Here is a 15,743-nt window from a genome sequence, read left to right as displayed (position 1 = left end):
TTTCCATTTTCATTTTGCTTCATTCTCCAATAATTACTTAAAGTATTTTGTGCAGTGATGCTGAACTCCAACTGTCGTAGTTCACATACAAAGAAATTACTCTTCCTGCCCTAATTAGACTGCCGTAACAGTTTCTCAACCCCACTTCTAAGAGGTGAATCCAGCTAGGAATATGTCCAATTCCCTTTTTTATTACAGGTGCAAAGCAGCTTCCATTTCCAGAGTAATTCTACCAGTTTGTGCCTCTTCTCTGGGACTACCAGGCTTCACATGGGAATTTCTGCAGTGGTGCAGCAGGGAAACATGAATGATTTCACACAAACTGCTCAAGCCCTGTATCACCTGCTAACCAGAATAAAAATGGCATGGACTTTCGATCACAGTTGAGAAGCTGGCTGCATTAAAACAGGTTTTACCGTGCAGACACTTGTACACATTGTTCAAGTTACTTTTTGCCCTTAACTTGGAGGTTGACCTTTTTCTGCCTGGGATTTCCATGCTGTGCTTTCCTTACTTAGCCTGAATTATTCCTTGAACTCTAGAATGTCATAGATCCAACTCCGCCTTTGCAGTTCTTAACATGTAAAACATCTATGTTAGTTTAACAGTGCTTGCTATCACAGACCCCACCTGTTACCTGTACCAGGGTTAGCAATATATGGGATTCACCTTTTCCAACTGGAAACTGACACAACTCTGTTCTCCGAATCTAATTTTTTAGATCCTTTATAAGCACCTGTCAAGGAGGATTCCCCCCTTTCTGGGCTAAGTGAGCAAACTGTCCCTTCAGACACAGCTGTCCCTTCAGACATATCTCTGCTCATCACCTCTCAGCAACTGTGCTGTTTTCACTGAGGAACGCTTTCCTTTCGCTGTTGTCACCGTCCTAAATTCACTGGAACCCGCACATCCTGCAAAGCCACATACAGACTTATAGCAGCACTAAACTGGGGTAACCACTTAAAACCACACGTTTCCACTCAGGAGAGCCTCCTCTGCCTGGTGCTGCCACCAGGAGCTACAGAACACACTCCCACACTCTACCACATCCCCACGCCTCCGCGTAGGGCTGCGCGCACAAAATGGCGCCTCCCGCGTGAGGCGGCCCCTGGCCCCGGCCGGCCCCTGAGCCCGCCCCTGTGACAGCCCCGTCCCGTCCCGCCTCAACGGCCGCCCCCGGCGCGGTCCCGGCCAGCCCCTCGTCCCCGGCCGGCCCCGGCACGGCTCGGTGCTTCCCCGTACCCTGGCCGGGCCCACCGCTGCTGGGGAAGATGGCGCTGCGCGTCCAGGTCAGAGCACCGGCGCGGCGGGGTCCGGTGGCACTTGGCGTGGCCGTAGGGGTGCGACGGGCCGTGGGGGGCCGGGGCCGCGGCGGGACTGCCGTGAGGGGGCGGTGGGAGAGCGGAGGGCGGGAAGTCCAGAGGTACGCGGTGAGGGGCGGAGGGCGGCGCTGGGGACCGCGGGTTGCGGGGGGGTCAGCGCTCGCAGAGGGGCACAGGGTGCGCGGGAGCGACGGGCGGGTGAGGAGGCGAGCGGGAGCTGGCTGGTTGGCCGGAGTGCCGAGGCTAGGTCGGGCTGCTGGGGGCTGGGAGGCTGGTGGCAGGCTGCGGGGTAGTGCCGCGGAGCTTGCAGCGGTCGTGTCACCGTGCCCGTGGTGCGCGGGGCCGGGTCGTAGTGGCGGCGGTAGTGGCATGCGGGCTTTCCCTCTTCCCGCTGCATTAGCGAGTGTCGGCTGGAGACCCGCGCTGGGCTGCGGCTGCTCCCGCCCGTGTGAGGCAGCAGCACCTGCTCTCCCGCTGCTGCTTCTCCTGCGGGCGCTGGTGGGGCTCCCTGGGCAGCAGGGGCAGCCCCGCCAGGGCTCTGAGAGGAACATCAGCCACCGCAACTGTGCCTCAGACAGCGCAGGAAGAAAAGGGGGGGGGGGGAACGTCCCCAGAGGACACTTGCTGAGGTGTTAAGCGCTCCTCCGGAGTCCCCTGTGCTATCACTGGATTGGTGGCATCAGGCTTTGGCAGTGCTGGAGAGGCCATTTTAGGCATTTACTTAAATAGTTGGCGACCAGGCATGCTACGTAAAAACACTACTAAAACATCTTTTGTTATCACTCATACCCAAATGGCCTTTTTCTGTTTGTTTAGTTTTTATTTTTTTTTTTCCTCTCCTTTTAAGCAGTGGCATTTCAGCAGTTATGCCCATCCTGTTGCTCTTGCATAGAGCTGGTGGAACTTTGTTGATAGAACGTTTTCAGTCTGCAAACGCCAATTAAAATGTCTGTGGGAATTCGGCCGTGTCAGCAGAACTTTGATCAGGAACCTGCCTGGTTTGCTGCCAGTTTGCTTGGCTCCGTGGCTGCCTGCCTGGTGGGTTGCTGTGGAGCCGGGCCCCTGGCATTCCTGGCCCTTGGTTCTTCCACAGGCTGGCAGGAGACCTGCCAGGGACTTGGAAGAAGAGGACCAGAAGTGTATAGAGAACTTTACTTATTCTTGAATATTATGCAGTTGTGACAAGCAGGTGGAAAAATTAAATAAATAAATAAGTCAATCACAGTATCTGACCTTTTTCATTAGGGTGTGAAGCTGTTTTCTTGGAAAAAATTACACTTTGTGATCCAGAATGCCACTTACACAGGTCTGTTTCTACCTGTGACTTGCTTAAAACACTCAGCATCTAACTGGAAGATCATCTTCATTGACACAAGTGTTGTTTTCTTAGGAATCACCTTTCAGCTATTGATAAAGGTCTGAGGGAAGGAGGGATCTGAAGGCATCCGTTTCACATGCAGATTGTGACAGTCTTCTTTCTTGAAGAAAATACATAATAAATACAGAGCAGGTTTTTTACTTTCTGTTGGTTTCTCAGAGTATTTTCTTAATAAAGTTAATCTCTGTTGCACAGCTGAGTTGCTGTTGTACACAAGACGGTTGTGTTTGCTGATTTTAGGTTGTACTTTTTGGTTTCACTGTCTGAATCAAGGAAAATCAGCATGTTTCCTTGGTATTACACATACAGTATAACCCAGGGAACATCTGACATGTTCCTTGGCAGTCTGAGCATTCTGTGTGCTTTCTGGCCATACCTCAAGTCTACCAATGAGAAGCTTTGTTGTAATTCTCCTGAGACCAACCATGTCCAGATAAAGCATTTCGAAGTGCTGCAGGTCATCAGTCTCAATATCCGATAAAGCAACTTTTCTCTGAAGATTGTAACCTAGGGTTTTTTTCAGGCTTGCTTTAAAAATACCCTCATTGTCACTCAGATAAAATGCTTCAGTTTTAACTTTTCAGCAAGAAGTTAATCCTGATCCTTAGCCTACATTTCTAAATTTTGGTGTATCCTTAATATATTAGCACAGTATGTTAAAGTGCCTATGTTATTGAAATCCACCATCAGTTTTTTGTGTGTGAGTGATTTGTTATCCAGCTTATAAATTACTTGCTATTTTAATGACAGTTAGTATACAGGTGATTAGACCTTGGTGGTTGTGCTGATATCCATCCCAGTTGTATTCTGGACTTTCTCAGGCTTGCTGCCAGGTTTGTCCAGACTTGAAAGTCAAATTTCAGATCACATATAGATGCATCTTTAACTTTTTCTGGTTATGAGATGATAATTCAGTTTACGCCTCTCGGATCATATTGGAATTATACCATTTTGGAAAGATGTATTCTCTGAAGGCTGTCTTTGCTAGATGGCCTTATTCCCATGGTTTAGCCCAATTGCATGGGGTTTATGTTGTTTTCCCTGGCATGTGTGCTTGCATTTTATAAGTTAATTTTAGGTTAATTTTCACTTTAATTGGCATAGCTCTTGCTTAATTTAAAATTGCATTGCTGGGGTTGTTACCTGTTCCTTATTTTTCCTTTACTCTCTCTGAACATAGTGGGGGGGGGACCAAAACCAAAAGATGTCTCTACTAAGCTCAGCCTTTGAGGTATTTGATCTGTTCATTGCAGAAGCAAATGTGCTATTTCTTAAAATTTCTCCAAAGGAACATTTCTCCTTTTTGACTGAAACTCAGGGACTCTTAAAATGTCATTGTTACTGAAATTCAGAAAAAGCTGATTAAAGCCAGGAAGTCAATATGCACAAAATGAGGAAAAGGCCATGATGATGGTTTGGGGGGGGGGGGGGGGGGGGGGTGTCTAGACTGTGCCGAACCAGATCTAATGTATAAAATATCTTTTTGGAAGGGCTAGTGAACAGGCTTTCGACTTTTAAATGAGACTGGTCAAATACTGTGGTTTCTCTTTTCTTTCTAGGCCATGCTTAAGTCATGAAATATTTACTGGATACCCTTTAATGACGTGGCTAGTTCTTGCTGGGAGTCACACAGGCTTTTGGTGAATGCTAAAACTTTTGTTTGTGTAATGATCCCAAAACATGCTCAAAGGGTTCATCTGTCCTACGAGAATGAATCCCTCATGTAGGAGAGAGAGGTTCCCAGCATGCACCTTCTTTACCAAAGAGAATTTTTTCACCTTCTTAGTAGAGGGGAATTTTAGCTCTTCTGTTGCTATTGTAGTTTCACTTCCACTGATATTTGCATTAGCAGTTGTAGGCAATTCTAATTTTTTCCAGATGCATCAATTTAATGAGTAATTACAGCTTTTGAAATGAAATTTGCCAGAAGTTTTCCAAAATAGCATAACTCAAACTGCTCACTGTGCTCTGTCTTTACATCTCTCTTTGGAAGAATGATGGAATTACCATCTAAAGACTCAGAAAAAATAGGGGAATTGAACCGTATTAAGAAATACTTTGGTAGCTGAGAGAATAAGAAATAGCAACTTAATTTTCAGTGTTACTTTTGGCTTCTTGTCACAGAAAGACTCCTGTTTTTTTGTTTAAATGCAAATCAACTGGAAAGCTTAACATAGGTAACAGTTCATGTTACTGGTATAGTATCTAGGTTTATAAATACTTCAAGAAATCTATGTGGTTGAAAATTCTTTATGAAGGTTTCAGTTGTATTCTTTCCTAACAGAGTCTGGCAGAACTCGAAGTGTTGTGTAACCACCTATACGAAGGAACTGATCTAGAACAGCGAATGCAAGCTGAGAAAGTAGTCTTAGAGCTTATTGACAGCCCAGGGTGTCTTAGCCAATGCCAACTTCTATTAGAACAAGGAACAGTAAGTATCTCGAGTGTTATACATAAATGTAATTTTGCTTGTGGAAGCTCACGTATGTTTCTCAGTTGTGGGCCATTACCTGTCAGGCCAATTAAGGCAAAATGCTTTCTCTTTTGAGACATACTCTGTTTCATAAATGATTCTAGAAATTTTTCCATTTGGAGGTGGTCTTTATAGAAGTGATAAAACCTTGTGTTAGAGGTATGAGGGACAAAAAGGGAAAGCATTTTAGCTTTCAGTACTTTCAGAAGGGTTGTAATCAGGGGTTGTGTCATCTGTAGAGCAGTGTGAGGACACAGTGTGGTGTAAGTCAGTGCTTGAACATCATATTAGCTACCGTGACAAGAAATAAAGTATTAAAAGAAAAAAAAATCCGCAAAGTGCTTATGTGTTGTTCTGTTGTCTGCTAGTTTAAACCATTCTAACTCTAGATAAAGCAATCGAGTTGATTCTTATTTGATAGTCTAAGCTAAGTCTAATATAATTCTTGCTGTGTGTTTCAAATAATTCAAAAAGAGAGAGAAAAAAAAAGATAAAACATAAAAAAATATCTTTAATCCAGGGCTGGACCCATGATAATCATCTCATGGTTCTAAATTATCAAATGATTTAAAATCAGGTTTCAAAACTAAAGAACTCTACTGAATAGTGAAATTACTTTAGATGAATGGTTTACATCAAAAGAGATGATAATTTTAGGTCTCCACCTTTTTATTAGTGTTTTGTAATTTAGGTTTGTTGAGAGTGAAACAAAATAAATCTTTTATAAGTTTTTGGCACCCAAAACAAAAATAACTAAAATCTGGTAACCAGATCTGGTGTATTGATTATTTATCAGGTTTTGACTTATTGTCGCTGACTTTAATTAGCCATTTTTTATTTAATAGTATCTTTTGGTGTGCTTTTGTAGACATCCTATGCTCAGCTTCTAGCAGCAACGTGCTTGTCTAAGCTTGTAAGCAGGGCATCTCCATTACCTGTCCAACAAAGGATTGACATTCGTAAGTAATGTTTGTGATTCAAATTTCATTATATAAGTTGGATCTAAAACTTCATGTTAGCACAGTAACCACTTGGTCTGTTTTTTCTCTAGTTCTTGCTATTTACCAAGCCTGTTATAAATAAGGTAGTCATTGTGAAAGAGTGAACATAAAGGTGATTGAGAGGTGTTTCCTTGTTTCTCTGCAGTTAGCTCATAAATAACATTTCCTGTTTTCAAAATTAAAATAAATTCATTAGCTCGGATTAATTAATATTTTTTCAAGAACCCTAATTTTTTCATGGTAGGCTTTGTACTTATCCTGCAAGATGCTGAAGTGATCTAGTATGTATTTGTAAAGGATCAAAGTTGCAGATATTGTTAGTACACCTGCCAGTCACAGGTAACTTTGCTCATGATCAGCTCTTAACCTTTGTAGAAATCATGCCAGGTCAGGTTTCTACTTGCAGGATTAAGATCCTACAAACTTCTTACTTTTCAGGATCTATGTTAAAGTCATTGCTATATTCTAAAAGAGTAAGCAGGTATGTGTTAGGTCTTTAATAGTGAAAGGCTTTGCATGAGGAGCATACGATTCAATTTGGGTTTTTAGCACATTTGCACTGTTGTATCAGTTCTGTGAGTAGTAGTACTCAAAAAGGCATGTCTGAGAATCAGCCTGTTCTGATGAAAGGTTTCAGTGTTCTGTTAGATAAAAATTAACTTGAATCAGCTTTAATTATGCACATTTCAACAGCTTTTGAAACAGGTTAGCTTTGTTCTAGTTAGAGAGGAATTTCTGCAGCTGCAGTGTGCATTGCCTGAAAGGATGTTCTAGGTTGAATTGAGAACGTTCAGGGGGAAATCTTGTCTGAAAACACTTTGTGTATCTTGAGTTGGCTGTGATTGCTGCTGTTACATAGTGAAATACTCAGTCCCCAGTGTATAGGTCCTTAGTGAAAAGTTAACTCTGTTTTACCTGCCACAGTTCTCTGAATTCACAAACTGTCATCGCATGTGTCTTAGAAAAATGATGATGTAATGTGCTTTGTGTTACTAAATGTTGAGCTGTATTTAATGATTTGGCATAACTTATATTAACTATAAAAATATAGCTTTTAAAAAATCCATACTTTGGGTTTCTATTAGAACCATTTAATTAATTTTCTTTTCAGAAGACTTTTGTTGCTGATTATAAAATGCTTCTTTCCAGGAAATTACATTCTGAACTACCTAGCATCTCAGCCCAAACTGGCTCCTTTTGTCATCCAAGCTCTTGTGCAAGTCATTGCTAAAATTACAAAATTAGGATGGTTTGAGGTACTAAAAGATCAACTCATCTTCAGAGACATTATTGCTGATGTAAAAAAGTTTTTGCAGGTAGGAAACAGTCCTTCACTTTTGCCATTTTTTTCTGTTTGGACCTCTTCCTTTTTAGTGGTTGGCATGTTATGTCACTTGGGTGGGAAAAGTGTGAAGAGCATTGCTTAAAATAGAAGATCTCCCTGCAGTGAAGAACCAGTGTGGGTTTGATACTTGTGAGCTTGTGGGGTTTGATGCCTTATAGTGTTCATAGTGCTGTCATGGTTTCTGTTCGTTTTCTTTCTCCAGAGCACTTTTTCATAGTGTGGTTGTAAACCATCAGTCCCTGTTGTCAAGCTATTCTGTGTATTGCCTTTTTTTTTTTTTTCTGTTTTCAACGGATGTGGAGATACATTTCTGATAGTGTTAGCTCCAGTTATCTTATTACCTGATACTGCACCATCGGAAGAGTGAGACTGTCCAGGGCTTTAAAGCATGAGTCTGATTGTTATTCTTGTAATAATGACTGCTAAAATTGTGCCAAACTGTTCAGTTGTAGAACTGTATTTTTTCAGATGCCTGTCATGAGTAAGAAAGACACCCTTAGGACACCAAACAAGTTGTTGGAGTGTTCACTGTTACAGTCTTACATTGTTGCTTTTGTGTATCATCAGTGGGACTTCACCTGCAATATAATGCTTAGGAGTAATCACTTTACATCCTCTTCTCTGAAGAAAGCTTATGTAAAAGTAGAACTGAAGTACACAAAATTACAGGACACTGTACTTGTTACATGGTTGTGGTCCTTGTTTGCCCCATTCCTTTTTCACTTAATGAGAAATTAATGCCTTGTATTTGCGTGCATGAGCAGTTAGGCATCTGCGTGTGTATATGTTCTCTGTCCATACATGTAAAGAAGAGTGAGAATAAAAAATAAACCAAAAGACATTCTGTCTCTCCTAGGATTGTAGTGTACAATCTAGGGAGATAATAAGTTTAGAGTGTTTTTATAACTTTACCTGTTTTAGCATATGTATTTAAATCTGACCTAAGTACGTTCTAGGTAGGGATACGGGAAAGTTTAGGAGGACAGATCACTCATCTTCCCTCTCCAGTAACTGGATGAGGCAGGAATGTTCTTGTTTTATATTTCTTTCCACATTGTTTCCTGTTTCCACGTTGCACTGGTCACTGTGAGAAAGATATGTTACAGGGTAGGAAGATGATCTTGGTACATAGGATTTGAAAATTGGAAGTAATTTACTCTGTCAGAGTGCACAGTCATTTGCTGTGGACTGTTCACTTTTCAAGTTTACAAGTCAAATCTGGAGTAAGCACTGTCAGACACAGTGGCTAAAGATAGAGGACATATAGCACCTTCTGTGGAGTAAGTTTGAAGAATGTGGTTGGCTGTCACAGGTTATTAGCCAGACTTGGTTATTTCATACATTTAATGTGTACAGAAAGGTTCTTAAAAGGTTTTCTGGAAGATGTTTAATGTCCTTTAAGAGTTTAATACAGATTAATCTTTCTGAGTGTCTGTGTGAGCATAAAGCCTAGTGCTTATTTTGAGGAAAAAATAATCAGGAAATTTAAGCTATTTGGAAATTTACTTCCAAAATGATCTATTATGTGTTTGTGTGTTGGTGATTGTGGCAACTCAGCAAGAAGATAGGAAGTTATATTTCTTGCCAATAAATTTCTGATTTGTTTTTCCATCTTCGTTTATAATACTGCTGAAGTTAATGTACTTCTTGAGTTACATTGGGAATGTCTAATAAAAGATAAGTTGCAATATTCTGTTTATTAAAAACAAACATATGATTCTACAACAGTTTGCAGTTATTTTTATGAATGTACTGTAATTGGATTTTGCATTTATTATTAAACTGATTGCAATGTGAGTCTTAAGTGTAGCTCATTAAAAGTGCAGATTTAAATACAAAATTTAGCTTCTTAAGAGATTTCTTTAGTTAAATTAAGAATTCCTGTAGAAAAGAAAATTAAGCCATAGATCTACTAGTGAATTAAATTTTAGGTAAAAATGTAAAAGATAATCCCTAAACAATACTAATATCTGTTAATAATTAGCATATGGTAGTTTCAAATACATATGCATTAGTATTCCAGTTTAAAGTTCATCCAGTATGAATTTGAGTGTGATTTAATGTAGGAAAATGGGTTAGCAGCTAGGACTGGAGTTCTGTTCCCAGCTCCTTCATAAGTCACCACACAGCTTTTCACACCTGTGGGAAAGGGGAGGTTGCATTTTCCATGTCTGTAGGCTGGTGTGATGTAAGGAACGTTCTTATAGACTTATTTTAAAAATGTGAAATGTAAAAGGAAGTTCTGTTCAACTTACGGGACAGGATGTTTAATCTTACTGAATGCAGAAAGGGCAGCAATGTAAATGTTGCCTGAGAGTTCTCTGACATTTTGTCTGTTGCTTCATAAGTTGAACTTTGGGTGAAGTTGCAAAAATGAGTGTGGTTGTGACAGGTATCAAAGATATTTTGACAAGGATGACATTGCTTTTTGAACACTTGGGGAACTGAGCCTGCAAACTGCAGCTGTGAAAGTAGACATAGAGATCTTCCCCCTGACTCGGTGATAAGCCCCAATTGCAGTTGATTTTAATGGGCTACTCACAGTCTTATTTTCAGATGGGTTTTTGTTAAATCATGATTGATAATGATTTTTTCAGAGCCACATAGGAAGTTTGAAGATCTAGTTCTACTGATGTTGATAGAATTTGGCATGAAAGTCTTCTAAACAGCTTAGGGTATCTCAGCCTAAAAATTCTTCTTGATTCCAGAAATGTTGGAAAATAGAAAATTGTCTGATTCTAGAAATGTTGAAAAACACTAACTACAAGCTGTGATGTTTGAGCATTCCTGCCTGTTTTTTTTCTGTAGGGCACTGTGGACCATTCCGTAATAGGAGTAATGATTCTCTCAGAACTGACTCAGGAAATGAATCTAGTAAGCATGTTTGTTGGGTTTTACTTTTTTCCTTCCACAAAGGATGTATGTATTGCTCAGGAAGCAACGTGTTGAATGTTTTTGCCCTTCAGAAAAATGGCTGGAGAAAGATTTCTTAGACATGAAGGGATTAATACGTACCCTCCTCCCCCCATCAGAATAGAAAGACAGACTAGAAATTCACAGTGCAGGGATTCTACCTGTACCAGATACCCTCTGTCAGATATGGCATGTAAGTTTCTTTCATCACAGTCACTAGAACTGATAAAGCAAAGCGAGTGATCAAATTCAAGTGTATTTCTGCTAATGATATTCTTTTGCCTACATCTTAACCTGAGGAAGTGCCTTAGAGCTTTTCATCCAGATATACAACCTTGAAGGATAAAAACAAAGGACTTCAGGAAGCTGTCAAGAACTGTGTTTAGTGCTGGACCATAATTTTAATTTTTAGTGTCAAATAATCTGACAGATATATCTGTCATAGTTATGGCAAAGAAGGGAACAGTGTTTATTCTGTCCTAACTTTTCTTAGGTTGATTATTCGAGACCTTCATCAAAACATCGTAAAATTGCCACCTCATTCCGTGACACCTCTCTAAAGGACATACTGATGCTTGCGTGCTCACTTTTGAAGGAGGTGAGGCTCTTTATAATTGCACCTAAATCATTAACATCATAATTGTCCCAGTTTGAGTCCTTAAGCTTTTCTGAGTTTAGGAATTCTGTATTTAAATGGATTATGTGACACCCAGTTAAGCTCAAGTGACTGAAAAACTACAATCATCCTTGTGTGTCTCTTGCTGTCTCTCAGTCTGTCTGTGCCATCTCTCTTTTTATATCTTGCCATAACGAATGAAATACCTAAATTCTGAGCTTCTCTTTTTTTTTGATGTTTTTCTCGATTGCATCTCAGTTTTGTTGGGTCTGCCATCTCAGTATTTGCTAAAGCATTATTTATTAAACTGGGAGTGACCAAGAAGACAGACAGATGCTCTGTCTGGTGGTATGGCAGTGCAGTCCAATCTGGCCAAAGTGGTTTTCCCCTTCCCTAGTTCTCTTAACCTCTCTGTAGCATTTTGGGGTTATTCAGGCTGCAGCCTCTCGAGAGCCTCGACAGGAGGTGGTGAAGAACTGCACACTGTAAGCTAGGTCTCTCAGGACCAGGTAGGTTGAACTGAGATCAAGGCTGGAATTTGCACACTTTCCCTTTTGCGTTGATCAAGGCCTTCTATAGCAGTGGAATTGGCACCATGAGGTACCATTCTAATTTTCTTTAAGCTCAGGAAACATTTTGCTTTTGAGAGCAGCTTATTTTTTTAATGTTGCTTGATTTCTATTCTTTGACACTTGGGAGTGCTGGTTTATTTGTTTTCTCTGAAAACCAAATGAATTGGGTGGTGAAATTTGGACGCAGGCCCTTAAGCTAAGAATTTAAACACAGATGCCATCTCAGTGGATCAGTGGATAATGGTTACAATTACTTTTTTGGCTAAAGAAATAATTCTCAAGGTTGAGAGTTGTGACTGAGTTACTGCTTAAAAAAAAACAAGAGAAACTGTGTTAACTTAAATTTCTTTCAAAGTACGTTTTTCGTCTAACTAGCATGTTTTACCTCACATTGGCAGTCAGTTTCAAGGGCATGTGTGGTCAGCTTCCAGTGCTCAGGTGACAAGCAGTGTATTTATTTAATATATAGAGCAATTAAATAGTGTGTTAACCCTCACCTCTGAAGGGGAAATCCTCTGCTGATGTACAAAGGATGTTTTAAATCAGTGTTGGGATTGAACATTAATGGAGAAATTGTATATAATTTAAAACAATTGGATAGTTTGGAAGCATCTTCTTAGAGATAGTAAACCCCATTCCACAAAACGGTAAATATAAGTGTGAGAACCTGTATCCTGCAACAGGTTCCTAGCTTTCTTGAAGCTCAGCTCGTCAGCAGGTGCTTTCTTAGTCTCTCATATGTTGAAAGGTATGTCTGAGTAACATCACGCAGATTTCCATACAGAAACATAAGAAAATTAGAATTTGCTTCTTTATAATGCCAACTTCAGTAGAGTAGGCTGGGTTTAGAAATATTTCAGGGTCTGTAATACACTGAAAAATACACTCACACAACTAATTCCACAACCACTAATTCCACAACTAACAAATGTGGAATCACTAAAATAATCCCAAGAGATTAAACATTACTGAGAAGACTGGTGGCAAAACAGGTTCTGTTCATACAAGACGTACTAAAATTCAGTGTTGATTTCAAAGCTAAATTCATAATTTAGTGTCAATTCTAATGTGGTGCAAGAGTTATTATCAAGTTAATGAGGCATCTGATGGCACACAGTTGATTTAAATTCCTATCATCAGAATTTTAAAACTTCCTGTTAATAAACCTAAGATGTGACTTTGAATTTAAATAAGGAGCAGATGAACTAGATGGAGTTGTTGCATTTGCGTTTATTTTACTGTTTTTCTAGGCAAAATTATGTCAGTATTTTATGTTCACAATCTGCATCAGTGCTGAGTGCATTTGAGCTTTGTTTTCAGTGCTATTATATTGTGTATGTAATCTTGAGGTAGTAATATCTTCAAGCTAAAATGTTATCATTATAGAAGGGGATGGATAAAATGTGTTCTCACAGTATGTTGAGTATAGACTTCAAAATTCAGACAGCTTGTTTAGCTTAAAGTACCTTTTTATTCTGACACTATGCAGGTTATAAAGCAGTAGAAACAGTAACAGCATTTGTACAGATGTTGTAAATAGCTACATTTAGATTCCAGACTGCTCATTTCATTGTTTTTTTAATGCCACTTTTTTCTACACTTAGCAGAGGAACAGTTTAGCCGCTTGGACATCAAACTTAAAAATAACCAATTGTAGAGGTATTTTTTACCCACATGATTCATATAATCTGTACTCCCCGCTGGTCTGGAGTAACTGAAGTTACATGACACCTTACAGTTTAATTTTTGCAGTGAAGTTAACACTCTTTTTAACAAACAGTGTTGGTGATGTGCTGAGTTTTACCTGGAAGTATTTTATGCAAAAAGATTATTTCACCAGGCTTTGTAAAATTTGTAAGTCTGGGAGCTTTAGCATGACGTGGAAGATGTCTCTGAGGCAGTAATAATAATTTATTGTTGAAGGATTTATTTTTTTTTCTCTTAATACGTGCTCTCTTGCTTTGAACTTTGCAGTTTTATATCCAAACCTTTCCCTTTTCAAAGCTGTTTTTAAGGCATGTTCTGTGCAGGTGACCTAACAAGGTTTCTTTTCTCTTTAGCTCTTGGCAAAACCTTTAACCCTTCAGGACCAACGGCAGCAAAGTCTAGCAATGCAACTTTTGAAGCTTGTACTAAACTGTCTTAATTTTGATTTTATTGGAAATTCAGCTGACGAGTCTGCAGATGACCTGTGCACTGTGCAGATTCCAACAAACTGGAGAACAAGTAAGAAAGGACCATAACTGTTAGTCTGAAATTTATATCCAGTGGTTGTATAACTGCTTTTGTCACAGGACTTGCAAGTATGAAATAGTTTCTAATGTGGAGTGGATTTTTTTTTTGTGGCGAGTTGTTTGTAAACCTCTTCTGCTATTTCTGTCACATTTCTCCTATTGTTACTTTTACAGAAAGAAATAACAGTCTGTAACATAAACATTCACAGTAAATTAAATTTTTCTGATTAGACACTGAATGCTATTCTCATTCCTGGCTTGAGCACCTTGAAGAGGTACTGCAGTTGCAGCATGTCTGTTTTCCCTTGTCTTCTTCCTGATGAGAAAAATGTGATAATCATGGTTTAGTGTGTTCTAGTATGTGAGCTTGTTAATAGAGGCAGCAGGAGGATTGCATCTTGATTCTTAGATTCTAGAGCTTTGACTTCCTGGTATACAGTGCAGACGGTGGTCTAGTATAAGTATGTCTGTGGTGGTCTGACCCTGGCTGGAGGCCAGGTGCCCCCAAAGTCACTCTGTCACCCCCCTCCTCAGCTGCACAGGAAAGAGAAAATACAACAAAAGGCTCATGGGTCGAGATAGGGGGACAGGGGGAGATCACTCAGCAATGGCAGTCATGGGCAAAACATACTTGACTTGAGGAAATTAATTTACTACTGGCTAAAATCAGAGTAGGGTAATGAGAAATAAACCCGAATCTTAAAAAACCTTCCCCCACCCCTCCCTTCTTCCCAAGCTCAACTTCACTCCTGTATTCTCCACCTTCTCCCCTCCAGTGGCACAGGGGGGACGGGGAATGATGGTTGTGATCAGTTCATCACGTCTCTGCTCCTTCCTCCTCAGGGGAGGAGGGTTTTCCCAAGGCTTTAGTTAAGATACTTCAGATTGTCCGTGAAGGGATCTTTCTTTGGTCATTAAACGCAGAGAAAGCCTAAAGGAGATTAAACTTTATTATGTGAGGCTTTATTTTACATCAGTCATCCTATGAAATAATGCTTATAAATGGAATAACTTTGAAATATCACTTCATTTGTGAGATTTATTAATTGTGAATTATTGGTGAACTTCTACTCTGTTGTTACCCCTTCATAAAGTGTGGGGTAGTGTTGTAGTTCATTTGCATTGTAGTTCATTCAGTGTGATTCCTCAGTGTATTGGTAACTGTTTAAAGCATTTTCTTCTGTTTATCAGTCTGTAGACTTCAGGATAGTCTTTGGAACTTCTGTTAAAAACTTGTCTTTTTTTAAATACAGACTAAACTCATCCTTAGTATCTGAAACCTGTCTTCTCTTAGTGTACTACCATAGTAACCTGAAGGAATCAGTTTACCTACATCTATAACAAACCTGACAAAGTATTGTATCATCAGTAAAGGAAGTATTCTTTATGAGCTGTAGCACAGATTAAATGTGATAAAAAGAGTATGGTGCTTTGATATTTTACAGTGAACTGATTAATCCATCCATTCATAATTTATTCTCAGTTACAGTGATACCTCTTACTGTTTTGGTTACAAAGAAGATGATACAGTTAAAGATAATTACTGCTTGTAGAGTGTGTTAAAACCAATTTCTCTTTTTCCATAGTCTTCCTGGAGCCAGAGACCTTGGACCTGTTTTTTGATTTGTATCATTCCCTTCCACCTATGCTGTCTCAGTTAGTAAGTGAAACTTAGTGATTTACACTCAAGTAATGATGGAAGATAGTCTTTTAACAGCTATACCTTGTACAAAAGACTGTTTTATTCCCTGCATTAGCATTTTATGAGTTCTTATGGGTCAGTGCCAAGTCAAAATGTCTTTTCTTTCAACTTCAGCCCCAGTTTTCATTTCTGAATCGGAAAGCATCCAAATACCTCCTCCCCCAGTTCAGCATTACTCGGCCACCTG

General features: G+C 39.7%; 1 protein-coding gene across 3 annotated transcripts in view; it reads left to right on the top strand.

Moving 5' to 3' along the window:
- Positions 1-4,821: 4,821 nt before the first annotated feature.
- RANBP17 (RAN binding protein 17) overlaps positions 4,822-15,743 on the top strand; it is a 152,894-nt gene continuing 141,972 nt past the window's right edge. Inside the window, exons 1-7 of one of the 3 annotated variants that reach the window (XR_008972889.1) lie at positions 4,822-5,131; positions 6,042-6,132; positions 7,324-7,490; positions 10,328-10,393; positions 10,926-11,030; positions 13,681-13,846; positions 15,441-15,514. Coding sequence is in view for 2 of the 3 variants with exons in the window: in XM_057415157.1 (XP_057271140.1) it covers positions 5,048-5,131; positions 6,042-6,132; positions 7,324-7,490; positions 10,328-10,393; positions 10,926-11,030; positions 13,681-13,846; positions 15,441-15,514 (753 nt within the window). In the remaining variant the exon portion in view is untranslated. Of the gene's footprint in view, positions 5,132-6,041; positions 6,133-7,323; positions 7,491-10,327; positions 10,394-10,925; positions 11,031-13,680; positions 13,847-15,440; positions 15,515-15,743 lie in introns of those variants that run through there. The other 2 variants (XM_057415157.1, XM_057415158.1) reach the window with 2 other exon arrangements.

This window comes from Pezoporus wallicus, unplaced genomic scaffold (assembly GCF_028554395.1).
Source record: "Pezoporus wallicus isolate ANWC-B61680 ecotype Strahan unplaced genomic scaffold, APGP_CSIRO_Pwel_v1 contig_4161, whole genome shotgun sequence".
Classification (NCBI taxonomy): Eukaryota; Metazoa; Chordata; class Aves; order Psittaciformes; family Psittacidae; genus Pezoporus; species Pezoporus wallicus.
This window is presented reverse-complemented; position numbering and strand designations above follow the sequence as displayed.